Source organism: Orcinus orca, chromosome 8 (assembly GCF_937001465.1).
Source record: "Orcinus orca chromosome 8, mOrcOrc1.1, whole genome shotgun sequence".
NCBI classification, from domain to species: Eukaryota; Metazoa; Chordata; class Mammalia; order Artiodactyla; family Delphinidae; genus Orcinus; species Orcinus orca.
In genome coordinates, this window is record NC_064566.1 from 51,672,194 (window position 1) to 51,698,082 (window position 25,889).

The 25,889-nt window shown below is 43.2% G+C and overlaps 1 protein-coding gene across 9 annotated transcripts in view; it reads right to left on the bottom strand.

Moving 5' to 3' along the window:
* C2CD3 (C2 domain containing 3 centriole elongation regulator) overlaps nucleotides 1–25,889 on the bottom strand; it is a 131,539-nt gene that overhangs the window by 17,296 nt on the left and 88,354 nt on the right. For 6 of the 9 annotated variants that reach the window (XM_033405690.2, XM_004279783.4, XM_033405693.2 and 3 more), the window contains 8 exons: nucleotides 22,636–22,774; nucleotides 20,241–20,305; nucleotides 19,188–19,393; nucleotides 17,662–17,795; nucleotides 12,276–12,437; nucleotides 8,614–8,834; nucleotides 5,753–6,671; nucleotides 1,151–1,262 (listed from right to left, as the gene is read on the bottom strand). In XM_033405690.2, the coding sequence (XP_033261581.2) occupies nucleotides 1,151–1,262; nucleotides 5,753–6,671; nucleotides 8,614–8,834; nucleotides 12,276–12,437; nucleotides 17,662–17,795; nucleotides 19,188–19,393; nucleotides 20,241–20,305; nucleotides 22,636–22,774 (1,958 nt within the window). Of the gene's footprint in view, nucleotides 1–1,150; nucleotides 1,263–5,729; nucleotides 6,672–6,707; nucleotides 7,012–8,613; nucleotides 8,835–12,275; nucleotides 12,438–17,661; nucleotides 17,796–19,187; nucleotides 19,394–20,240; nucleotides 20,306–22,635; nucleotides 22,775–25,889 lie in introns of those variants that run through there. The other 3 variants (XM_033405691.2, XM_033405695.2, XM_033405696.2) reach the window with 3 other exon arrangements.

The following is a 25,889-nucleotide window of genomic DNA, read 5'->3' on the forward strand; positions in this document are numbered from 1 at the left end:
AGCCTAACCATCGCAACTGTACAACCAATAGAAATTTACTCCAAGATTTCATTTACTCTTATAAACTGCGTGCCCAAATAATCAAAAGGAGAATTAAAAATAAAATAAAAGCTCCATGAGGCAGGGGCTTTGTGTCTCCTCCTCAGTACAGCACAGTAGTTAGGAACACAGATTTTGAAACCAGACTGCTTGGGTTCTAATTCTGGTTCTACCACTTAACTACCTGTGTGAGGCAAGTTACTTAATCGCTTTGTGCTTCAGTTTTCTCATCTTAAAATAGGGATAGAAGTATGCACTTCATCAGGTTGCTGAATTAAAGGAGTTAACCTAAAGTGCTTCAAACAGTGCTGGGTACCTGGCAAGCACCACCATGATCATCGTTTTCAGCTTAAACACTGCCTCCTCAGGGAAAGCCTGTTCTTTCTCAGAGCATCTAGGACTCATCACAATTTGTAAATATTTTTTGTTTACTGTTTGTACTCCGTTAAGACAGGGAATTTGCCTTATTTACTACTGCATGCTCAGCACCTAGCACAATGCCTGATACAGCACAGGTACTCAGTAAATATATGCTGAATGATCAGAGAAGCAGATATTATTTCCGTGCCACCTGCGAGAAAGGTCCGGTGCTGTGTCAAGGCAGAAGAGAGCACAGCTAGGATTTGCACCAAGGTTCCAACCACCTAACTCAGCTGCATGACGAATAGTTATGAGGTATTCTGTAAACAACAAATAGGTCTAACACTCTGTTACTCTCTTCATCCAGACCTTACTCATCTGCCACGGTCTCCCGAGGTGGGACCTCCTATTTGAAGCTTCCTCCATTCAAACCCATCTTTGCTTAGTTGGAGCTCCCACAGCACTCAGTATGTGTTTCTTAGCTGAGTCCTGTTTTTACACTTCTGTGCTATTTCTCCTACCTGTCATCTCAGCTGATGATGCCCTTGCTCTTAACACATTTGCTCTTCCTCACTTTTCCCGAGCTCCTCCCACTGCTGGGCCCACAGGATATGCTCAGCACAAGCTTGGAGAGTGACCACTGCCGCTGCCTTTCCAGGAGCATGGCCGGGGCCACTCTGCATTCTGTATGCTTTCATGAAAGAGATGATGACTCTATAGGAAACAGGAGGTCGGCCAGGTGTCCTCTTACCTGATCTGCTGTGGCTGGTGGTGGCAAAGCTGTAGAGAGAGAGAGCATCCGCAGGGAGGCCTCCAACTGCTGGGGAGGTAAAAAGAAGTTGGGCACCACAATGGGCTCTGGGCTATAAAGGTAGTTAAGGGACACAAATACCTAGAAATCTTCCCCAGACAAGCATCTCCTCTGACCTCTACCACCCCTTTGTTTCCCTCCAACTTACTCCTGCCCATGAATCCTTTGCTCAAGTGGTTCCCTCTGCCTGGAAGGCTCTGCAACTCCTAACAAATTGGTCTATACTTTATGGGTCACTTCAGATCCCTCCTCCTCCCGGAACCCTCCTCTAAATCTCAGCCACAGTGACCCCTCCTTTCCTAGTCTAGTGCCCAGTCTGAAACACAAGCTAATGCTTTTTTTTTTTTTAATTTTTTTTTTTGGCTACGTTGGGTTTTCTTTGCGGCGCATGGGCTTTCTCTAGTTGCGGAGAGCGGGGGCTACTCTTCGTTGCGGTGAGCGGGCTTCTCATTGTGGTGGCTTCTCTGGCGTGGAGCACGGGCTCTAGGCACACAGGCTTCAGTAGTTGTGGTAGGCAGGCTCAGTAGTTGTGGCTCACGGGCTCTAGAGCGCAGGCTCAGTAGTTGTGGTGCACCAGCTTAGTTGCTCCGCAGCATGTGGGATCTTCCCGGACCAGGGCGCGAACCTGTGTCCCCTGCATTGGCAGGTGGATTCTTAACCACTGATTCTTAACCACAGGGAAGCCCGGCTAATGCTTATTTAGTCTGATATGACTCTCAATTTGTTTCCCCCAATATTCCCTAAGCTTCTCAAAGGCAGAGGCGGTGTATTTCCTTCAGTCACCTCACTACTTCCCTAGAGCCCCATGAGGCTGGCAGGTAGCAAGCACTGGGTGATACTTGCCGAGGGCCTGCTGGCCAAAACCTGACAGGGTAGGGGTGGGAAGGTGGCTCCAGGGCAGCATCTTAGGCTGGAAGGTGCTGCCTGGCATTGAAGGAGGGCCTGTCCTCCTGGGTGTTCTGTGCTCACATCCAGAAACGAGGGCTTTGTATAAGTAGGCACAGCTGACCCACCACCTGGACATGAGCCCTAGAAGTCGGGTGCTGTATCTTGCACTTCTCCATATCCTCTGGAGGTACCCAGTACTGTGTTGAGAACACAGTGTTCCACAAATTTGTTCTGTCAAAGCAATGATTCAGTTTAGGAGGGGCAGGAGGGGACTATTTTGATGGTCTATTTGTTTCTGTTCAATAAGCTAAGTATGGTTCTGATGCAAATTGGTCTATCACTGTTCTTCCATGCTAGACTTTGAACTCGAGGAGGGCAAAGATGAGCTCTCTTTCACACTATATTCCTGTCACCTGGCATAGTACCCGAGACACAATAAATGTTCAATAAATATCTACTGAATGAATGAAATGCATCATTTCCTGCTTTGGCTCAAGTCCCTGATTTTTCTACAGAGAGGTGGGGATGGAGTTGGAGATCCTGAAGGGAAAGAGCCCTTTGACCTCAGCCTTCCTCAGAGGCCCCGGTGAGGTAGGACCTATTTGCTGTCACGCTCTGACTGCTGAGGACTCAGCCTGACAGTCAGCTTGGCTGGGAGGTGCCCAGGGTGTGCTGAAACACCAAGCTCCCCTGCTCAGCCCAGCACCACCTGTCTTTCTAAGGGTCTTGCTCCAACAGTAACCTCTGTCACTTATTAGATGGTACCTTCACAAAAGTTCACACTTTGTGCCTGTTCCTTCACCTGTAAGATGGATATAATAATTGTACCTTTTGTTTTTGAGAATTAAATGACATTATATATACAAAGTGCTTAGAATGGTGCCTGACACATAGCATGTACTCAGTAAATGTCAGCCCTTCCTGTCTCCCCAGTTGAGGGGGAAAAGTCACCACTGGTTCCCTCACACCTACTGAAATCTGCTTTCCATCCCCACCTCTGCACTGTCCTCCTAATGCTAAAGCCAGCGAATACATGTCAGTCCACATTGTGCTGGACTTGTCTTAAGCATCAGGGTGCTGACCACCACTCCCCGAAACCCTGCCGCTCCCATCTCTCTCGCCGGCCCTCCTCCACCTCCGCCATGGGCGTGTCTGCTCCCCCTGCCCTCATGTACTGGTGATCCTCAGGGCTCTGTCTTGTGTGTGTGGCTCTCCCTTTCCCTGTCTCCTTGCTGTTCTTGTCTGTTTCCAGAGATATCTACCTTTATAGCTGATCTCATCCTGAACTCCGGGCCTGCATTTCCTCCTGGACTTCTCACAGGCACATGTGCAAAATAGAAATCTGCCTCTTCCCTCCAAACTGTCTGCCTTTATTTGCTATTTCCTACCTAGTAAATGACCTAACTTGTGACAGAAATCTCTCAGTCATACTTCTATTTTCCTCTTTCTCACCCTGCCCCTATCTAATCCTCTCAGATCCCTCCTCCTTTTCCTCATCATAAAACAGTCTATGCTTTAGGTCAGACTTTCTTCATCTTTCATTATTACTGCAAATTTCCTACCTGGTCTCCTTGCTTCTGGTCTCCACTGACCTAATCCACCCTCTACAAGGCACTGGGAGAATTTTCTAATATGTAAATCTGACCAATCATATGCTTGCTTAACATTTACTGAACACTATTTACGCACCAGGCACTATGCTAGGTAGTTTACATTGTTAATTCAATTTTCACAACAACCCCACAAGAAAACTACTGTTATTACTTATTTATTTAAAGATAAGGAAACTGAAGTTTAATCTGCTAACAAGACAGAGTCCAAGTACCTTAGCCAGATATAAAAGGCCCCTTCAGATCCAGCCCAGCTTCACCCCTCACCATCCCTCTTATCTGGGGGCTCTAACCACAGTGACTTCTGCCCACAGGCTAGGCTCCTTCAAGTGGCTATGCCTCTGCGCACACAGTTCGCTGTGACTAGAACGTTCTTGTCCCTGCCTACAGAATGGCTATTCATCTTTGAGGTCCAGCTCTACTGTCTCTCTTTCTGGGATACCTCCAGAGTTATGGCAGCTTCCACCTCTTGTTCCCTAGCATTTTGTCCATGCCTTAGAACAATAAAGGCTATTTATCACTGCCTATTTACTGTTACTGTCATTACCTGTCTCCTACCTCATAACGGGAACTTCTCGAGGTAAGGTCTGATTCAAATCTCTGTCGTCATTACACAGCACCGGGCCTGCCAATACTCACTTTTTGAAAGAATGAGTAGTCGGGAAGGCCCGAATTAAAGCAGTGCCCTTAGGACCTGGCACATGTGACTGCTCCTCCACTGACCATAAATTCTGAGCACAACTAAATCGACTGCAGAGGCAGAAACATCAGAAGCCAGGAAGAATGAGGCCAGGAAAGAACACCGAGGCACTCTGCTTTCAGTGCTCAGCCTCTAGCCATTTCACGCTTTAAGCCTCTCCTGAGCCCATACCCCCTACCCTCAGGTTTCTCTCTGCCTTGCATCAAGAATCACATCTGTGTGGTACGTACAAATGTTCCCACTCATTTGATTTTCTCAAGAATCCTGTGAAACTGATAGCTCATTTCAATCTATATTTACTGATCTTTTCTGTGTGTCATGTCTAGGGACATGGAGAAAGACAAGGTCCTTGGCCTCCTTGGGAATGTACAGTCTGGTGGGTAAGAGATTATTACCTCCATCTTATAGGTGAAGAAATCGAGGCTCAGAAAGGTTAAACTATACGCTTGATGTTACACAAGTAGTAAGAGCTGGGTCCGAATGGTCGAAGTCAGGCCCCCTGATTTCTAGTGGAGAAAGGACTGCAAAGCACTACAAAGGCAGCCTGCTTCACCCACCAGCCCTGCAATAACCCCTGCTTATTGTTGGGATATCAGGTGAGCTGATGTGATCAGCTGGTTAGGCTACAGATGTGAGGGCTACTGATGGTCCCAAGTGGTTTCCTTTCCCCATAACATGCCCATCTGCATTTCAAAGGAGGAAGGGGGGAATGTCAGATGCCCCTCTCCCCATCAACACTGCCATCCTGGGGGGGCTTGGGTAAGACCATTTCAACAGTGCCCACTTTCCCCTCCCCTTGGACCCATCACTTGCCTTTAAAAAAAGTTAATTAGGCAAGTCACTAAAACTCTGAGTCTCCATTTCATTACATGCAAAATAGAAATGATACCAACTTTAAAGACTTGTGTGGCCGAATGCAAAATGTACGTAAAGTGCCTGGCACACGGTAAATGCTCAATCCGTGGTAGGACTCTTCTTTCTCTATACCCTCCCCTGAAATTTCAACTGAGATTAATGGTCTCATTCCTTAGATGCAGAACTTTGCCTTCAGGTGTAAAATACCCAGAGATTAATCAGATAAATCAGCCTAGGATAGGCTAATGAATGTACTACCAACATCTAAACCCAGTACGAAGCATTATACTTCAGAGGCCTGATGATAATGGTAGAATCGTAGCACCTGATCAGTACAGGTGAGTCTTCAGCAGGAAGGGGCTCCCCATGCCCCTGAGTGCATTCTAGGAGGGGGGACACTGCTCACTCTCATGCGGCTGGCCTAAGCACCGGCACCAAAATGCCTAGAGATGGCTTAAGGGGCTACCTGGGGGAAACACCAAAGGATACAGAAGGATGCTCTGCTTCGTGGACACCTCTGACCCAGAGGTCTGCTGCTTCTGCCTGATGTCAGGGCAGTTGATGGGTGGCTGCTTATGGTTTTCCCTTCTGCTCTGGGAGGCTGGGTGTAGAGGGAGCTTCTCAGAGCTATCAGCAGAGTCACTTAGCTCATCAGAGGCCACTTCCTTCTCAGCCTGGGCCTCTGGCTTGGGCTCCTGGTCCTGGCCTGCCTTTGGTGAGTGCCACCCAACACAGGTTTTGCTCTGCTGGGCTCCTGAGAGTGTCACATGGGAGCTGAGCTGAGGGCCTGCTGAGGCAGGCTCTCCAATCCTGGCCTTACAGGCCATGCCCTCACAAGGAACAATACTTTGGCTAGGAGAGCCCTGCCTATGCAAGTGGGGGTTAACAGTCCTTTCCGGGCTGGACAGAAAGCTACTTCTGACCTTGAGCTCCTCTCTGGGGAAAGGCTCTGAAGGACAAGAGGGGCCTTCCCTCTGCCCCTCATCAGGCTGAGGGCTGATGATCTCACTTGCATCTGACATGAAACTGGACCAAGGGCTAGTTTTGTCTGTCACGGTGGTGACCTCATTGAGGGCCCTGGGCTCAATGATGTCTTCTTCATAGTCCTCATCACTGTAGGCCAGGCCTGCCCTGGTGTCCTCACTGCTCTGCATTCTTGTGGTGGGTACCCTGTGCCCCAGGGCCTCGTGAAGCATTCCTCTTCCACCTGAAGTCTCTTCAAGAGTAGAGGGAGGTGGGGAGTTTCTGCCCTCATCTGGAGCTCTTGCCAATGGCAGGTCTGGAGTTGTGCTTCGTTCTTGCGTGGCTATGTCCTGAGCACCTGGGAGGGTGGTGACTTCTCTGCTTCTACTCCTCGCTTGGTGAGAACGCAAAGATCCTTGGGAGTTCCGGGTGATAGTCTGCAGATCTAAACAGTAACAGATATCACTCTTACTACAAGGTAGGGCCCCAGACCACTCAACTTTCCCACATTAGCTTCTAGTTTCAGATGTAGTCTTGCAATCAGACCTTTGAACAAACCTTAAAGATAATAGTTAATTTGCCCCCAAGAGTCAGTGAAACTATATTCAAGGCGGTACAATTTCTAGCATTTTATTCTAATATCAGAGGACCAAAATCTAATCCATTTATAGCTGTGGTTACGTCTGTGGAAACATTTTCAGAGACTATCTGCTCATGCTCAGGAATTCTTGGGAGCTGGGAGTCCTGGTAGGAATGTTCATGCTTCCATTTACTTCAGTAATTACCTATATTAAAAACCAAAATGAGAATCCACTTATTTACCTATTTGATGACAGCTATTAGAACTATTTTATTTGGAAAATAAAAGAAAGAAATACCCATCAACCAAATGATAAGGCTGTGGAGATTTGTGAAGAAAATGGAGGCGGCATAGTGTGCTGGAAAGAGCACAGGCTTTGGAGCCAGTCAGGCTTGGGTTCAAATCTCTACTGTCACTTGTCAATTTTGTGGTTACGAGCAAACTATCCTGAGTCTGTTTATCTTTAAAATGTGATAAAACACCACCTTTTTCACAGCGTGACGGTGAAAAATATATGAGATAAATGGGCATACATTGTGTAGCACATATATAGGCATTCAGTGACTCCTTTCAAAATTCATCCTCTCCTTGTGAAAATCAGTTCTCCTTCCGTCATCCCCTTGCTTAGAACTCCCCTTTTTCTTCCAGGATAAAGATTAAACTACTAAGCTTGCCTTCAAGGCCCTTCGGCTTCAAGTCTTTGATTCTCCTCACTCTCCTCTTTTAATATGACCTTTAAAGGGATTCTCCTTATCCACTCTCACCTCCACCCCAAACAAGCCTCCCTCTGTTTTGCTCTTATGCTTTCTTTCTGGGGGGCAGCTTCTTTGGTTGACTATAGAATGCATGCTTGATGAAAGCACAGACAATGCCTGTCTTGTCCACCACTGTATCCTGCCAGAACTAGTGACACAGTAATGCCTGGCACGGTTGGTGCTCAATAAACAGTAAGTGGAAGCCAAACACAGAGTACACTTCTGTGGTCCTGGCTACCAAAAGGTTAGGTATCTGGGAGAAGAGGGCAGGAAGGTTTGTGTCTAATATCAACCATGGTGGCTTGCTTTCCCTTTAAAGAGAAAAAACTGAACTTATTTATCCCTGTGTAGAATCTACACATTCTGCTTGAGAAAAATGATCCCGGGAATTCCCTGGCAGTCCAGTGGTTAGGACTCTGTGCTTTCACTGCTGAGGGCCCGGGTTCAATCCCTGGTCGGGAGCTAAGATCGCGGTGTGGCCAAGAAAAAAAAAATCTCCCTGAATGATATCAATACAGTCAAAGTGAGAACCACCACTTAAGGGGGCTTTTCAAAGGGTAGACTATGGACCAACAACACCTAGAATCATCTGGGGTGCTTGCTAAAAGTGTAGTCTTCTGGCCTCTGAGAATTAAAATCTGAAATATGTTTGTAGCTGAGTTTTTCTGAAAATAAAGTGGCACGAGTTCACGAACTGCCACTGAAGAACTCATCTAATCCATTCCCCTTTTTCTGGTTGGGGAAACTGAAGCTCAAGAAGGGAAAGGGTATGCTCAGAGTCAAACAGTTAAGTCCGTGCCACAAACCCACCAAGGACTCGACTTGGGTCCCCTGCCTCTCAGTCCCATGTTCTTTCCATTGCACATGTCCCAGTGCCACGCTACTACGTCTCTCCTTTCAAAAGGAAGACAGTAAGTAAGTAAGTAAGAAAGATGGTGAAAGCTATTGGTCTCTATTTGCCATAAAGACTTGTCTGAAGGCACACATTCAAATGCTTTTTGAATAAGTACCCATGACCATAACTCCTCAACAAGAGCGGCCCTGAGCCATACCCGTGATTAACGAGCTGACTTGCAACACCAGGTTATTGGATTTCTCCAGGATGCAATGGCTTTCGGGGTCTAGGCTGCTGGCTCCTGGCCGAAGATGGTCCCCCTGACTCTCTTGGCACTGCGAGATGGCAGTATGGGTCTGAGGACTGAGGGGAAGTAAAGGCTTGGTGAGCTTCTGGCTGAAGTACTGCTGGATCTGATCTAGCTCACTCAGATTCCTCCTGCAAAAGAAGAAGGGGAGAAGAAAAAAGGGTCATTCACTGGGATTATGAGCATCTTTTATGTTCCCCTGACCTTCCATTGCTTGAGCTAGGACCTTAGCATCTCTCACGTGGTCTATTAACAGCAGGGCCCCTCTCTCTCCAATCCACCAATTCATCCTTCACCTCTCTGACTACAATCCCACTGCCGGGGACATTTTCCCCCTCTATCTGGCTAATGGGATTCCTCTTCTGATGTCCAGCAAGTATTCTACCTCCTTATAGGGAACCATTCTTATCATCACTCCAGTCCTCACTTCCCCTTACTCTGGACTAGCACTGACCTCTGCTACCTTTTAACCATTCCTGATGGAATGGTTCAAGCAAGTGACCTTCAAGCAAGTGACCTCTTCCAGCAAGCCTTCCCTGACTCTCCAAGTTGGTTTAAGGGCCGCTCCTCTGTGCGCTAGTCTTTCTGTACCCTTCAACCATATCATTTGTTTGTTTCACATCAATTTCCCTTGATGTGATGTGAACTCTGTGCTGGTTCCTTTATATCTACTGCACCCAGCACAGTGCTTGGCACAAAATAAATGAATGCTGAATGGATAAATAGACATGAATAAATGGGCTTTACAAAAATCTTCTATTCAAAAACCTTTAATTGGGGCCCATTCATTCTTACTACTCCGAGGAGAAATCACACCAACTATTACCACCTTCACTTGCATAGGATTTTACGTTTTATGCTTTCAAACACATTACCTTGTTTAATTCTCATCCAACCAGATGAGATCAGTAATTACTGTTTTACAAATAAGGAATGTGAGGGTCAGAGAATTTAAGTGATTTGTCTAGGGTAAGAAGTAGCATGCAGCTACTCAGAAATTGGAACTCCAAGACTTATGCTTTTTCCATTATAGTACATGGGCTCTGTCCCAACTGGGTTCATTTCTGCCTCACACCCCTGCAGGCTAGAACCCGAGTTCAAGCTGCTCCCTGCTCTGTCCCTGTCCTATTCAGGGGTGCAGCTCGTATTTCTCCTTTTCAAAGTCCATTGCCCCAAGTCATTAGGCCACCTCTCCCTTAAACTTCTTCACTCTTGGCATCTAACCTTCTGCCTTAGATTTTCCCTTAGTTTTCTCATTATGTGTTAGTTTAGTTTCCCTAACTAGGCCATGTGCGTCTGGTAATAGAAGATAACATCTCAAACTTCTCTATTTCTCTAGTATACTCAGTGTGCCTGGCACAACTTGCACAACGCAGACACTAAATAACTGTGAAGTAAACAGAAAGTCTTTCTATCCTTTTGTTAAGAACAGTCTGCATATCTTAGAGTCAAACGTAAATTAAATGAGAGGACAAAGCTGATCCTTATTCTATCACTAGAAGCCACAACTCTATCAAATCATAGTGGATTTACTTAGGTGTCTATATCTGGGTTTATGCCACATAGATAAATACCTGTAGCAGGAACATGCAGACAAATGTCAACTTGGTGAAACTTTAGAAAATATGCAAACCCAACTGGCCTTGTCAGAGGTTCTGGGTATAGAACCTATTAACACCTAGCTGCAAATTCCTCATTTGTGGGAAAAGTTTGGTAATACTTGCCCTGCAGGCCTCACAGGATTGCTGTGACTCAAATGAAACACTGCTTTAGGGCTCCATGAACCCAAGGAAGTAATGCAAAATTGACATTATCTTGTTTCATCTCTGTTTCGTAGAGAATTTGTCTACGGCAGTGGTTCTCAAAACCTGGCTCTAGGACTGGCAGCATCAGCATCACCTGAGAAGTTGTCAGAAATGCAAATTCTCAGGCCCTATCCTAGACCTACTGAATCAAGAACTGTATGGGTAGGTCCCAGCAATAACTGTTTTAATAAGCTCTTCATGTGATTCTGACACACACTAAATTTTGAGAACCACTCCTCCAGGGCAGTGGTTTTTAGCCTGATGGTTTTAGCTCCAAGGGGATATTCGGCAATGTATGGAGACATTTTTGGTTGTCACAGCTGGGAGAGGGGTGCTACTAATATTTAGTGGATAGAGACCAGGGATGCTGCTAAATATCCTACGATGCACAGGACAGGCCCCCACAGGCAAAATATCTGGCCCAAATGTCAACAGTGCTGAGGCTGAGAGAAACTGCTCTAGGGTGAAGGAGAGTTTCTTTCTCTCCTTCCTCAGTGGGTGCTAAAGTATGTCAATTGAATGGACCAATAAAATGCAGCCACACTGTTGATGGTTTTACTTAGCCTCCAATCTCCAGCATCTTCCTAGAATGAGAATCTGAACATATTACTTTCTTATAAGTTTGAGCAATTTCCCAGTCTATAGCATGACTGCTCAGTCCTTTCTAACCCATGTCCCACCAAAAAAGATTTGCCAATCTTTCATTCTGAGCTTGTTTTATGAAATCAAATAATAGATTAGTTTTTTCAAAAAATAAAATCCTTTTTTATATTTGTTTCCTCAAACTTTACACATTCTCTTCCTCCCGACCCCATCACTTTCCATTTGAGAATCACTGTTGTAAAAGTGAAAACTCTTGGCCTGACATTCAAGGCCCTTCAAGAACTGACTCCCACACAGCTTGCCCTGCTCCCTACATCTTATGCTCAGCCTCACCCTAACTGCACTGCTGGTATCTCCCCAAACTGGGCTTATTGTTTCATGCTCCTGGCCTTAGCACATTTTTTTTCTGCACAGAATGCCCTTCATATTTGTTGACTTGTTCCTTTAAAGACCAGTTCAAATGTGACTTCTTTATATCTTTCCATGTACCTTATCTTACTCATTCCTCCATGTATCCTTGGCCAGGAAACCTGGAACTCTTATCATACATGGTTATAATTATAATGGCAACATGGCTGTCTCCTCTGCTGGGAATGGCAGAGCCAGGATTGGAAATCAAGTCTATCTGACTCTGGAGCCAAGTCCTTTCCATTGCACCACACTTCTTACTAGGTAATCCAGGGGCTGATCCAAATGATCTCTAATGGTCCTTTCAATTCTCACAGTGCTTTTCTGGCTTAGATGCTGACTAAACTAAGAAAGAGATAGGGAAGCATTAACAGGACAGATGCTGGTCTGGAAGAATCCAGTGGCTGTGAGGATAAAGACAGTGAGACAGCAGGCAGGATCAGGCTTCATAAATTGTACAGTAGATGTGAGGGTGGTTATTATTAAGTTTGATGACCAATCTAAAGTTTCTATATTTATAGATGGACCAGAAATATAGCCCCCTGAAGGACTGGAAGGCCCCAAGCTGAGACAGATTCATCTGTGAGGAATCCTGTGAGGCTCCAGGTCCACTTCGAAGCTAACATACACGAAAGCCCTTGCTAAACATCCCGGAGCGGTGGTAGCTGATAGAAAGCAGTACTGCAGGTTGCCTTTGCCCCTTCACCCTGCGCTCCACTATGGTTCCCTGTGTCTTTACTCAGCAGAGAGCCTCACCTGAGGGAAGTCAGAATGGAAGTATGGGAGGAAAAGGGTGATGTGGTCAGTTTGTCATCACTTGGCAAGATTGCCTCTCCCTGCTGCAGGGATTCATGGAATCGGCGGATGTTCTGCACATGCTCTTCATGGCGTGATGCCTTGCTTCTTGTGGTACTGCTTCTATCAGGAATAAATGGGGGCAAAATAAATTCCCAACCAATGAGAAAACAAACAATAAATTCGTGACAACAAACAAATCACCCTCCTGACATGGTACCGCAAATCCATCCCCACTACCACAGTTCTGGCTTCATCGACTCAATTGCTTGGATTATAATCATCTCCTGAAAATTCTGTCTTCAGTCTTATTCATTCCCCTTTTATAAATTCTCTACATTATAGCCTCAGTGATTTTTTAAAAACACAGAACTGAAATAACAATAACAACATTTATGGAGTCCTTATTATGTGCCAAGCACTGTTCTAAGCATTCAACATATACTAACCTATTCAATTACTATCATTCCTTTCTAGCTTTGGCTTCTCTTTTTTTATCTTTAGAACAAATTTCAAGTTCCTTAGCATGGTATTCAAGAACTTGATCCCAGCAATAATCATCTTCTTTTTGTTTTTAATTAATTAATATTTATTTATTTAAGAATTAATTAATTTATTTTTGGCTTAGTTGGGTCTTAGTTGTGGCACGTGGGATCTTTCGTTGTGGCACACGGGCTCTTCATTGCGGTGCACAGGCTTCTCTTTAGCTGTGGCGCGTGTGGGCTCCAGAGTGCATGGGCTCTGTAGTTGTGGCACATGGGCTCTCTAGTCGTGGTGTGCGGGCTCAATTGTCCCGCGGCATGTGGGATCTTAGTTCTCCAACCAGGGATCAAACCTGCGTCCCCTGCATTGGAAGGCTGATTCTTAACCACTGGACCATCAGGAAAGTCCCTTCTTCTTTTTAAATAACAGCTTCATTGAGATATAATTCACATACCAAAGAATTCACCCATTTGAAGTGTACAATTCAATGGATTTTAATATATTCAGAGCTGTGCAACCATCAGCACAATCAATTTTAGAATATTTTCATCACTCTAAAAAGAAATCCTACCCCTAACAGCCATTACTCCATACTTCCTCCTCTCCCCTGACCCTCCACCCAAACCTCCCAGCCCTACGCAACTGCTAATCCACTTCCTGTCTCTACAGATTTGCCTATTCCAGATATTTTATATTAATGGGATCATACATATGTGATGTTTTGTGACTAGCTTCTTCCATTTAGCATAATGTTTTCAAGCTTAATCTATGTGGTAGCATATATCAGTACTTCATTCCTTTTCATGGCTGAATAATTTTCCATTGTATAAATATATCACATTTTGTTTATCTACTTATCAGTTGATAGACATTTGGGTTGTTTCTAATTTTTGGTTATTAGGAATAATGCTGCTACAAACAATCATGTACAAGTTTTTGTGTGGACATATGTTTTCATTTCTCTTGGGTATATATATAGGAGTGAAAGTACTGGATCATATGGTTACTCTATGTTTAACCTTTTAAGGAACTGCCAGACTGTTTTTCAAAACAGCTGCACCATTCTACATTCCCACAAGCCATGTATGAGGATTCCAATTTCTCCATATCCTCCCCAACACTTGTGATAATTTTTCTTTTTGATTACAGCCATCCTAGTGGATGTGAAATGGTATGTCATTATAGTTTTCATTTATATTTCCCTGATGGCTAATGACATCAAACACCTTTCATGTGCTTATTGGCCATTTGTATATCTTCTTTAGAGATATATCTATTCAGATCATTTGCTTATTTTTTTAATTTTTTTGCAGTACGTGGGCCTCTCACTGTTGTGGCCTCTCCCGTTGCGGAGCACAGGCTCTGGACGCGCAGGCTCAGTGGCCATGGCTCACGGGCCCAGCTGCTCCGCAGCATGTGGGATCTTCCCGGACCGGGGCACGAACCCGCGTCCCCTGCATTGGCAGGCGGACTCTCAACCACTCTGCCACCAGGGAAGCCCCATTTGCTTTTTTTTTTTTTTTTGTGGTACGCGGGCCTCTCCCCGCTGTGGCCTCTCCTGTTGCGGAGCACAGGCTCCGGACACGCAGGCTCAGCGGCCATGGCTCACAGGCCTAGTGGCTCTGCGGCATGTGGGGTCTTCCCGGACCGGGGCACGAACCCGTGTCCCCTGCATCGGCAGGCGGACTCTCAACCACTGCGCCACCAGGGAAGCCCATTTGCTTATTTTTAATTGAGTTATTTGCTTTATATTATTAAGTTGTAAGAACTCTTTATATATTCTGGATACAAGTCTCTTATCAGATCTGTGATTTGCAAATATTTTCTCACATTCTGTGGGTTGTCTTTTCACTTTCTTGGTATCGTCTGTAGAAGGAAAGTTTTAAATTTTGATGAATCCAATTTATATTTTCCTTTGTTGCTTGTACTTCTGGTGTCATATCTAAGGAATCATTGCCTAATCGAAGGTTATAAAAATTTACTATGTTTTCTTCTAAGAGTTTTTATAGTTTTAGCTCTTATATTTAGATATAGGACCCATTTGGAGTTAGTTTTGTATATGGTCTGAGGAAGGGGGTCCCACTTCAGTCTTCTGCTTGTGGATATCCAGTTGTTCCAAGACATTTCTTGAAAAAAGACTATTCTTATTATTAAACCATCTTGGCACGTTTGACATCTTGGCATCCTTGGCACATGGGTTTATTTCTGGATTCTCAATTCTATTCTATTGATCTTTATTTCTATCCTTATACCAGTGCTGTATTGTTTACTGTAGCTTTGTAGTAAGTTTTGAAATTGGGAATGTTTTTCTTCCTTTTCAAGATTGTTTTGCCTATTCTGTGTCCCTTAAATTTCCATATGAATTTTAGGACTAGCTTGCCCATTTCCATAAGGAATCCAGCAGGGACTGTGATATAGGGAGTATGTTGAATCTACAGATCAATTTGGGGAACTGATCTTAACAATATTAAGTCTTCCAATCCATGAACATGGGATATCTTTCCATTTATTTATAACTTCTTTAATTTATTTCAACAATGGTTTATAGTTTTCAGAGAAAACGTTCTGTACTTTTTTGGTTAAATTTATTCTTAAGTATTTTATTCTTTTTGATGCTATTGTAAATGGAATCATCTTTTCAATTTCTTTTTGGATTATTCATTGCTGATGTACAGAAACACAACTGATTTTGTATATTATATTTTAAAAGTTTCTCAGTTTGGGGGTGTGTTGCAGGGAGGGATAAATTAGAAGGTTGGGATTAACATATACACACTACTATATATAAAACAGATCACTGGGAATTCCCTGGTGGTCCAGCAGTTAGGACTCTGTGCTTCCAATGCAGGGGGCACAGGTTTGATTCCTGGTTGGGAGACAGATCTTGCATGCTGCACAGCACGGCCGAAAAAATTAAAAAATTAAAAAAAAAAAAGATAACCAACAGGGGCCTACTGTATAGCACAGGGAACTATACTCAATATTTTGTAATAACCTATAAGGGAAAAGAATCTGAAAAGGAATATATATATATATATATATAAAATCACTGAATTACTGTGCTGTACACCTGAAACTAACATGATGTTGTAAATCAACTATACTTCAATAAAAATAAAAATTTAAAAAAATTGTAAGAAATTAAAAAGTGTCCCCATTTAAATTTCTAATATGGTAAAAACTGATAGCTATAACCTACAGAAACAAAACTCTTTGAGGTCATCAATAATTTTTAAGAGTATAAGGGGGTTCTGAAGTGGAAATGTTTGAGAACCACTGCTTTATTAAAGTATAACTGGTATATAATAAACTTCACATATTTAAAGTGTACAATATGTATTTTAACATATATGTACCTCTAAGGAAACCATTACCACACACATTAAGATAATGAACATATCCATCACCCCTAAAAGTTTCCTCCTGTCCTTTGTAATTCCTCCCTCTTTCCCGCTCCATTCATCCTGCCTTATCCCTAGGCAACCACTGATTTTCTTTCTGTCACTATAGATTAGTACACATTTTCTAGAATTTTATATAAATGGAATCATATACAATGTACTCTTTGTCTAGCTTGTCTCTCTCAGCATAATTATTCTCTCAGCATAATTATTCTGATATTCCTTTGATTGTCTCACTGATTGGCTATGGTCAACGTAACACCTATAAAATAGATATTGGGATCTAGGATTTCACATACACATGGGATCCCTTCATGCAGAGGGCAGAGGCTCTCTTCATGTGGTAGGAAAGCTACATAGCACTGAAATGGGTCTTTGAGTGGCTAAGCAGTATTAGAGTATCTTTCTTGGAATAAAGGGTCTACTCAGTAACTGCTGCTGTAGGAGTGGCTTGTATAAGATCCCTTGCCTTCTCCCTGAGGTAGAGAGAGAGACAAGGAAAAGACTGATGGAGGCAGGGGAATGCCAAATGACACTAGGGCCTGAGGGGAATGGGGTGGAAAGAAGCAAACTTAGTCTTAGATTCTACCCTTTGACAGGATGGAATATGCTCTAGTCCTGATATCCATTTGCATATCCACAGTTGGCTAGGTGAAAAGGGTGGGCCAACTGCTTTTCACAAAATAACCTGGCATGTAGGTTTGGGAGGGGAAGGGTCATGATATGTTTCTCACACAGCTGATGACTGATTTTACGGATGAAGGTTAAGGCCTCTGAGGAAAAGAGAAAAGAGTCCCTTGCACTGAAGCTACGTTTTTTTTTTTTTTTGCGGTACGCGGGCCTCTCCCCGCTGTGGCCTCTCCCGTTGTGGAGCACAGGCTCCGGACGTGCAGGCTCAGTGGCCATGGCTCATGGGCCCAGCCGCTCTGCGGCATGTGGGATCTTCCTGGACCGGGGCACGAACCCGTGTACCCTGCATTGGCAGGCGGACTCTCAACCACTGCGCCACCATGGAAGCCCGAAGCTACCCTTTTGATAGCAGTAAAACTTCCCTTTTTTTTTTTGCTAAAAAAATATTTATTTATTTATTTTTTGCTGTGATGGGTCTTATTTGCAGCATGCGGGATCTTTCATTGCGGCACACAGGCTCTCTAGTTTTGGCGTGCAGGCTCAGTTGCTCTGCAGCACGTGGGATCTTAGTTCCCCGACCACGGATCGAGCCTGTGTCCCCTGCATTGGAAGGCAGATTCTTAACCACTGGACCACCAGGGAAGTCCCTAGTTTCTATCTTATAAAAACTCTTTTCATAGGATCTTGGGGTTCCCAGGGGTTATGAAAGAAGGTCAATTGTCTTTCCCTGTCTCTCATTTCTTCCTCTAATAAAGGAAAGAGAGAAATGACAAGCTAGTTGGCACACTTCCACTCTTGACCCCATTTCCTTCTATCATAAAGAAATCACTCACCTCCCAGGAGAGGAGAAATCAACCTCCTTTGATGAGGTGTGAACAAGTTGTTCTGGAGTCTGTCCTGCAATGCAGCCAGGGAATGCACCATACATATCAGAGGCAGGGAAGGAAAAGGTACTATATATTGGGATCTGTAGAAGCAAAGAGAAAAATAGCACACTTGTTGCCACAAATCCTTTTGGAAAAAAGCAGTATAAATAAATTTGTAAAATTTATCGTATGCATATAATTTATTATTTTCTATGTATTTGAACACTGTACTAAGCAAGGTACATGCATTTTCTCGTTTAAACATCACAATCTTATGAGGTAGGTACTATTATTATCCCCATTTTACAGACTACATTATCAGACTGCTTTTTTTAATTTTTAAAAAACATTTAATTAATTAATTAATTTTTGCCTGCATTGGGTTTTTGTTGCTGCGCGTGGGCTTTCTCTAGTTGTGGCAAGCGGGGGCTACTCTTCGTTTCAGTGCACAGGCTTCTCATTGTCGTGGCTTCTCTTGTTGCCGAGCGCGGGCTCTAGGCACGCAGGCCTCAGCAGCTGTGGCTCGTGGGCTCAGTAGTTGTGGCTCGTGGGCTCTACAGCTCATGCTCAGTAGTTGTGGTGCACAGGCTTAGCTGCTCCACGGCATGTGGGATCTTCCTGGACCAGGGATCAAACCCGTGTCCCCTGCATTGGCAGGCGGATTCCCAACTGCTGCGCCATGAGGAAGCCCTCAGACTGCTTTTTAAAGGCTGTTTTATTTTTATTTATGCTCTTGTTTCCTCCACTAGTTTGTGAACTCCTGGCTGGACATCTTACATTTTCCTTACATGTGAGGATAATCTGGCTGTGATATTCCTTGTCTCACGATTACCAGGGTTGATGTAAAGAAAAGACCCTCCTATATGGGGACTATTTAAACTCTTTGTCATTTTTCTCACACATGCATTTATTCACTCATTCATTCATTTGATATTTACTGATGCCCACTTTACCAAACCCTGGGCCAGGCATGCGTGACAGACAGATGAGTAAAACACAGTCTTTGCCTTGATAGAGCTCTCCTATCTGGGACAGCCTGGGAAAGTCTCCTTTCCTTTACAGTTAAACTCCCTGAAAGAGTTGTCTGTACTTACTATCATCAATTCCCCTCCTCCCATTCTCTTCTAATTTTTTTTTTAATAGACCAATGATTTTAATGTAACAGAGTTTTTTTTAAAAAAGTTAATCCAATGTGGTTTCAGATTCCACACTGCAACTAATCTTACTTTATTTAAAAATTGAGATTTAATTCACATATTATAAAATTCACCCTTTGAAAGTGTTCAATTCAGTGGTTTTCAGTATATTCAGAATTGTGCATCCATCACCACCATGTAATTCCAGAAATTTTCACCCCAAAAAGGTCATGAGGTCATTATGAGACACAAATGTATTCTGTATGCTGGAAAGTACCAAACACATGTAAATTATCTTCTTATAGGTTTTGCTCAGTAGAACCCTTACTGGTTAAGGACGTGAATCAGGATACATACCAGTGATCCTGAGGTCTCCATCCCACGTCTTGCTTGCCTTTCTTCTCTGAAGTGCATCAAACTCTCCAAAGGGGAGATGGCAACTTTTATCTGCCCTTGGCACTCTCCACTGAAGTCTGTGATGTTGTACCAGCCACAGACAAACTGGAAGCCAGAGAGAAGTGGGGAGAGGTCCACTGAGGCAAAGCCAATCACCCTCTCCTCACCTGTGGGGGAAAGAGAAGAGCTGGACAATGTGGCTGGGCATGTCCTGCCACTGAGATTCGAGGTGGCACACAGAGAAACTGATTTAGAGGATGGGAAGGTTCAGTGATTCCACAATCAACAGAAAAGACAGATAATGAGGATGAGAGACTGGCAACCACAGCCTGCTTTCTAACTACTGTAAGTTCCCTTTTTGTATGGCAGGGAAAAGCTGGCAGGGTTGAGTTCTGTCCTCTTGATATAGGCAACTAGAAAACACCCCTTAAACATAAGAAACACTTGTTCTTTTCCCTATGTTATCACGTCTCACTGATTTTCCTTAGGGCAGTGGCTCTTGAAAGAAATCATTTGAAAGACCATCACCCTTGGAATTATGAGGGATTTGCATTTTCTTATTTTTACTTGTCTGTATTTTCCAAATTTTCTATAACATACATATGTATTATATTTAATTAAGAACAAGAGACATAATTCACAAAAAAAAGGACAAATAACCCCCTAGAAAACCAGTACAGGGTGCAAAATGAGCTTGGGCTATGGCCGCTCAGTTTTTGTTTTTTTTTTTTGGCCACATTGCACGGCTTGTGGGATCTTAGTTCCCTGACCAGGAATTGAACCTGGGCCACAGCAGTGAAAGCTACGAGTCCTAACCACTGGACTGCGAGGGAATTCCCTCAGGCCGCTCTTAATGACAGAGAGCGAGTAATCTGTGGGATTACCTCTAACATACATATGTGTTCCCAGAACCATCAGTGCCATGGTTTTACTTGGTTAGAAAAAGAAAAGGATTGGCAAATTGTCAACATGATGTGAACTTATTTTTACAACCAAGTAAGACAGAGTTCATACCTCCTTTATGCCAAACTTTGAAGACCAGAGTTTGTCGTGGATCCAAAAGAAGCTCTTTAGACAGCCTATTAAGAAAAACAACCACCATAGATTAACTGTGTAGGAAGTTCCTCTAGTATGAAACTTAGACTTGAAGAACACCTTATAGTTGAAAAACACTTTTCTAGCATTTTCATTTCATGCTTATGATCATCTTCTAGGATATATTTTTATCTTCACAGTTAAAAGGAGGGAATAGAAGCTCAGAGAGGTGAAGTAACCAGGAACTTGTCAAGACCTAAAAACAAGCAACCGTGATGTAGTATTCTTCCCCCTACCCCCCTACCCCGTTTTATTGGAGCAGGTAAGGATTCTTCTTATGCCTTGTGGTGGTGCGTGGAGATGGTGAGAAGAGAGGAAAGAGTGTTTATTGAGTACATACCTTGGGCCAGCCACGGTGCCAAGTGTTTCTTATACATGTAATCTACACAAAAACCTATGACATGGACATTATTATCCTTGTTTTACAGATGATGAAGCTGGGCTCAGAGATGTGAAGTCAGTTTTTCAAGGTCACATAAGAGTCAGTAAGTGGCAGAGCTGTGATTTGAACCCCAGTTTGCCTGACTCCAGAGCCACACTGTGCAGAGGCAAGGCACCAAAATAAGAAAGTACCCAACTTTCTTACCAGGTTAAAGAATTCAATGTGGAATTCACTGAGCACCTCTAATATATTTTATATGAAGTGAATTGTATAGTTTTAAACTACAAAGCAGGTACCCTTGCTCCAGGTGAGCAAGATGGAGAACCAGAAAAACTAAGAGACTTAATTTCCTTCTCCAGACTCCACTGGGGAACTGAAGAGAGCCAACTTCAAGACCAGTGAGAGGCACTGTGCTAACTTGGAACAAATACTGTGTCAGAGATTTGAATTCTAGCCGGGGGTCAAAATATCCACCTCTGAATTCTAGCTCTCCTAGTATCACCTGAGTGCCCCTGAGCACTCAGTCTCTTTGAGCCCTGATTTTCCTACCTGTTAAACGGGATATTATTATCTACCTACAAGGTTTCTACGAGGATCAAATGAAACAATTTTGTGATAAAGAAATTGCCAACAGCACCATCATTCATTTTTCTTCTAATCTTGTCTCTGTTACCAACAGACTATGTAACCTCCTTGGGCCACAGTCTCCGCAACTGTATAGTAAGGGGATGAAATGAGGTGATTGTTCATGTTGCTTTAACAAGTTAGTAAAGTTAGGTTCTGAATGAACAAATTACCCTCACTTAGAAGCTCAGCCCTCTGGTCACCTATCTTTTGAGGCAGATTTGATATTTCAGTACTGGCCACTATGGCCAGAATATCTATAATTTCCAGTAGCTCACCATAGACAGTACTGAGTTGTCACTGTAGTTATAGCTCCTGACTCAAGTCAACCACTCAGATTTCACAACACTGAACATGTGAGCAACTGCTGAGACTTGATTAGGTACATAAACACTGTGAGAAAACAGCAGATCAGACACCATGTGGCATGGCTGGTGCTGGTGGACAAGAATTAAACTTTGCAAAAGGTGATTCAGTGTAAAGATAATAGTAACAATAATTAGTAATAGAATCCCACTTTTAATGATAATGCAACAGGTAACAGAAGAAAAGGGAGGAGAGCCTGGTACCACAGCAGTGGGCCTCTGTACCAGCCCCTGACCTCCGAGCTGCACTGCCACATGGTTGACAGGACTCCATCTCCCCCTTTTTTTGAGCTTCCAAAGGAGATCTGTCATTTGTTATGTACCTACCACGTACCAGGAGGTAATTTCCCTAAATGTCATGTAATTTGGACCTCCTAATAACCCTGTCAAAATTACCTCCACTTTACAGATGAGGAATCTGAGGCTCAGAGATGTTATGTAACTTGTTCACATAGCTAGTAAATGACAGAGATGGGGTATGAGGCCAAGTCTCTCTAGTTCCAAGCCCTGGTTCTTTCCACTGCACCAGAAATCTTTTCCAAGAATGTATAATCCACAGCCTTTCCTGAGATCAGTCCTCTCTGCCTTCTTCACCTAGATAGCTTGCATACATTCTTCCACACTTAGCTGAGGGGTCTTCAGGGACTGTCTTAATCGATAACCTTTAATTCCCACTGCCCAGAACAGAGCAGAGCATATAAGAGGTCCTCACTGAATAATTTTTGAGTTGTACTGAGCAGAGTTAAAACACACCACAACAAAACCGTTAAACCACCACTAGCTGTGAATTCATAAGCATTAGGATTAAATAACTGTTTGATAAGGAAAGCATTCTCCAACTCTGCTCAATCTTGTTGTGTCTGTTACATTCCTCACTCTGAATTTGTCTCTTGGAACAAAAAGCAGATTTTGGAAGGCTGATGGAACATCATAAAATACAAACCTTGATTGCTGTTGAAAATTCCAGATGGGGGAATCTGTGTTTTCAACCACTGGGGTGTAGATAGGAGATGGCTCATCAGCTGTTGTGAAGGATACACAACAACTGGGTATTGATACTTTCCTCTGTGTCAAGGGGCTCCCTGAAATAGAAAAGAGTGGAGTGACTATACTTTAGGGTACCAAAAAGAATGTGTTGGAAGCCTCTCATTATACAAGTACAAGAAGAACCATTCTTAGCTCTCTCCTACCTCTGGGTCTTTCTTTGAGCTATTCCCTGTGTCTGAAATGTTTCTGCTACTGAAACTGTTATTTCAAGGTTCAGTTCATAAATACTACCCAGCAAGAAACAACTTCTTCCATCTCCTTGTACTCTGTGGGATGATGGAAGATATTGGATTAAGAGGCAAAAGACAGAACTGCAAAGAGCCTGGACTTACAAGTCAGATGATCAATGATTAGCTCTGCCATACACATTCTGTGTAACCTTGGGCAAGGCCTATCTAGGCCACCACTTCCTCAAATGGGGCATATGATACACCTCCTCAGATGTTGTAAAGATTAAAAATAAATAATAGTAGGTAACACTTATATAACACTTACTATGTGCCAGGCACTATTCTAAGAACTATACATGTATTAACTCATTTAATCATTACAACAAACCTATGAGGAAGATATTATTATTATTGCCATTATATAGATGAAAAAACTGGGGTACAGAGAGATCAAACACTTATTAAGTGGTCACACATTTACTAAACGGTAAACTGAGAGTCAAATTCAAGCATTCTGGCTCTAAAGTCCAAGCTCTCAGCCATTGCCTGTATTGCCTCCACTAGAGTTAAATGAATGTAAAACACTGAGTACTGTGCTGATGCTAATTTTACAAGATCAGGTTTCCAATGTGGGAGACTCAGTCATTTATTTTCTCTTAAAACAATGTAAAATGAAGACGGATGACAATACTAGATAGTCTAACTCAGCTGTCCAACAAGATAACCACTAACCACAGGTGGCTATTTTACTTTAAATTAGTGAAAATTAAATAAGATTAAAAATTCTGTTTCTTAGTTACACTAGCTATATTTCAAGCACTCAATAGCTACATGTGGCTAATGGCTACCATACTGGACAGTAAAAATATAGAACATTTCCATCACAGTACAAAGTTCTTTTCGACAGTGATGAATAACACAGACTCTGCATAATGTAGTAGACTCTATACATTCCATAAGATCCCTTTCAGCTCTAAAATGATATGACTCAGGATTACAGACGAAGGAAAGAGAAAGGAAAAAAATAAGTATGTCTTAAATATTATTTACGTGATCCAGAGGAACAAATTCTGTATATGGACTCTAAATGGTTTGTCTTCTTTCTACCTGACTAGCTCAAGGCTTCCCCAAATGCATACTCTCACTTTACTTTGTAGGTGAAGTTAATCTTTTTTTTTTTTTTTTTTTTTTTTGCAGTACGCGGTCCTCTCACTGTTGTGGCCTCTCCCATTGCGGAGCACAGGCTCGGGACGCGCAGGCTCAGTGGCCATGGCTCACGGGCCCAGCCGCTCTGCGGCATGTGGGATCTTCCCAGACCAGGGCACAAACCCGTGTCCCCTGCATCGGCAGGCAGACTCCCAACCACTGCGCCACCAGGGAAGCCTGATGAAGTTAATCTTTGAGGTTCCACCCTGCTCCTTCTCTGATTGCTCCTTTCAGTAACTACTCTTCCAAAGACCCCAGGCTGTCCCTGTGGACAGAAAATCCGAAGAACACATTTATACTGAGGAATGCTGATTTTTACTCCCCTCCACAAGCAGTGTAACATTTAATAAGTAGCCTTTAAAAGACAGACTCTAGGGCTTCCCTGGTGGTGCAGTGGTTGAGAGTCCGCCTGCCGATGCAGGGGACACGGGTTCATGCCCCGGTCCGGGAAGATCCCACATGCCGCGGAGCGGCTGGGCCCGTGAGCCGTGGCCGCTGAGCCTGCGCGTCCGGAGCCTGTGCTCTGCAACAGGAGAGGCCACAACAGTGAGAGGCCCGCGTAACGAAAGACAGACTCTAGTACCTTCTACTCTGAGAAACCTCTCTTGACTCTCTAGGCAGAATCTCTGAACGTTATACCCCCATCATTAGATCTCTCCAACTTTAACATTCTTTAGGGAAACAGAAGTGCCTGCAATTTTGCTTTGCTATGTTTTCCTCAACCAAAAGAATTTCCATTAGAGTAGAACAATTTTTTTTTGTAGTTTTAGTAAGTGCTTTTTAAAAAAAAATTTATTTTATTTTTTATTAAAGTATAGTTGATTTACAATGTTGTGGCAATCTCTGCTGTATAGCAAAGTGACTCAGTTATACACACACAGGCATTTTAAAAAATATTTTTTCCATGATGGTTTATCACAGGATATTGAATATGGTCCCCTGTGCTCTACGGTAGAACTTTGTTTATCCATCCTACATATAATAGTTTACATCTGCTAATCCCACATTCCTAGTCCTTCTCTCCCCCACCCCCCTTCCCCTTGGCAACCACAAGTCTGCTCTCTAATTTGCATTAGAGTAGACCAATTCTTTTCAAATTTTCCCACCAAAGTAACAACTTCTAGAGACAAGTAAATACTAAAATCTGGAGCATTGGTTCTTGTTGCCTTGAAAGAGCAACAACACACATGACATCTATTAACAGGCTTGTATTTTATCTAAAATTTCATGAGGATTTTATATTATCTTCCTTACTATAGCCCTATTTGTTTAAACTAAAAATGATATTTTCCCCCCAAATCTTGGTAAAAAATTTACGTCATGTTATTTAATATCGTGACTTCTAACAACCAGACCAGATAGCATTACTTTTTAGTCCCTCTTACTGGGGATAATTAATAAAGAAAGAAAATGGGTGATGAACAGAGACAAAGGAGTGGAGATTTTGCAAGGAGGCCTTGGGAAAGAGAACTGAAGAGGAGGAAGAGGAATGCTAGCCTTAGAAGTGAGAGCTGGTAGTGGCTGCGAGGCAGGAGGGAGCTGAGGTGTGTGCAAGAGCTGTCAACAAAGCAGGACCCGGAGAAAGGCTTAACCAGCAGGCAGAGAAACACTAAGATACACAGAAGAACTACAGGAGGAACAAAATAAAACAAAAAACCGCTGGCTACAACCTGGCAAAACCAGTTTACAAGCATATTCTTGAAAGAGCAGGAACAAATGATTCCAATAAAATGGTAGTAAGCAAAGAATAGTTAATGGAAATCAATAATATAGC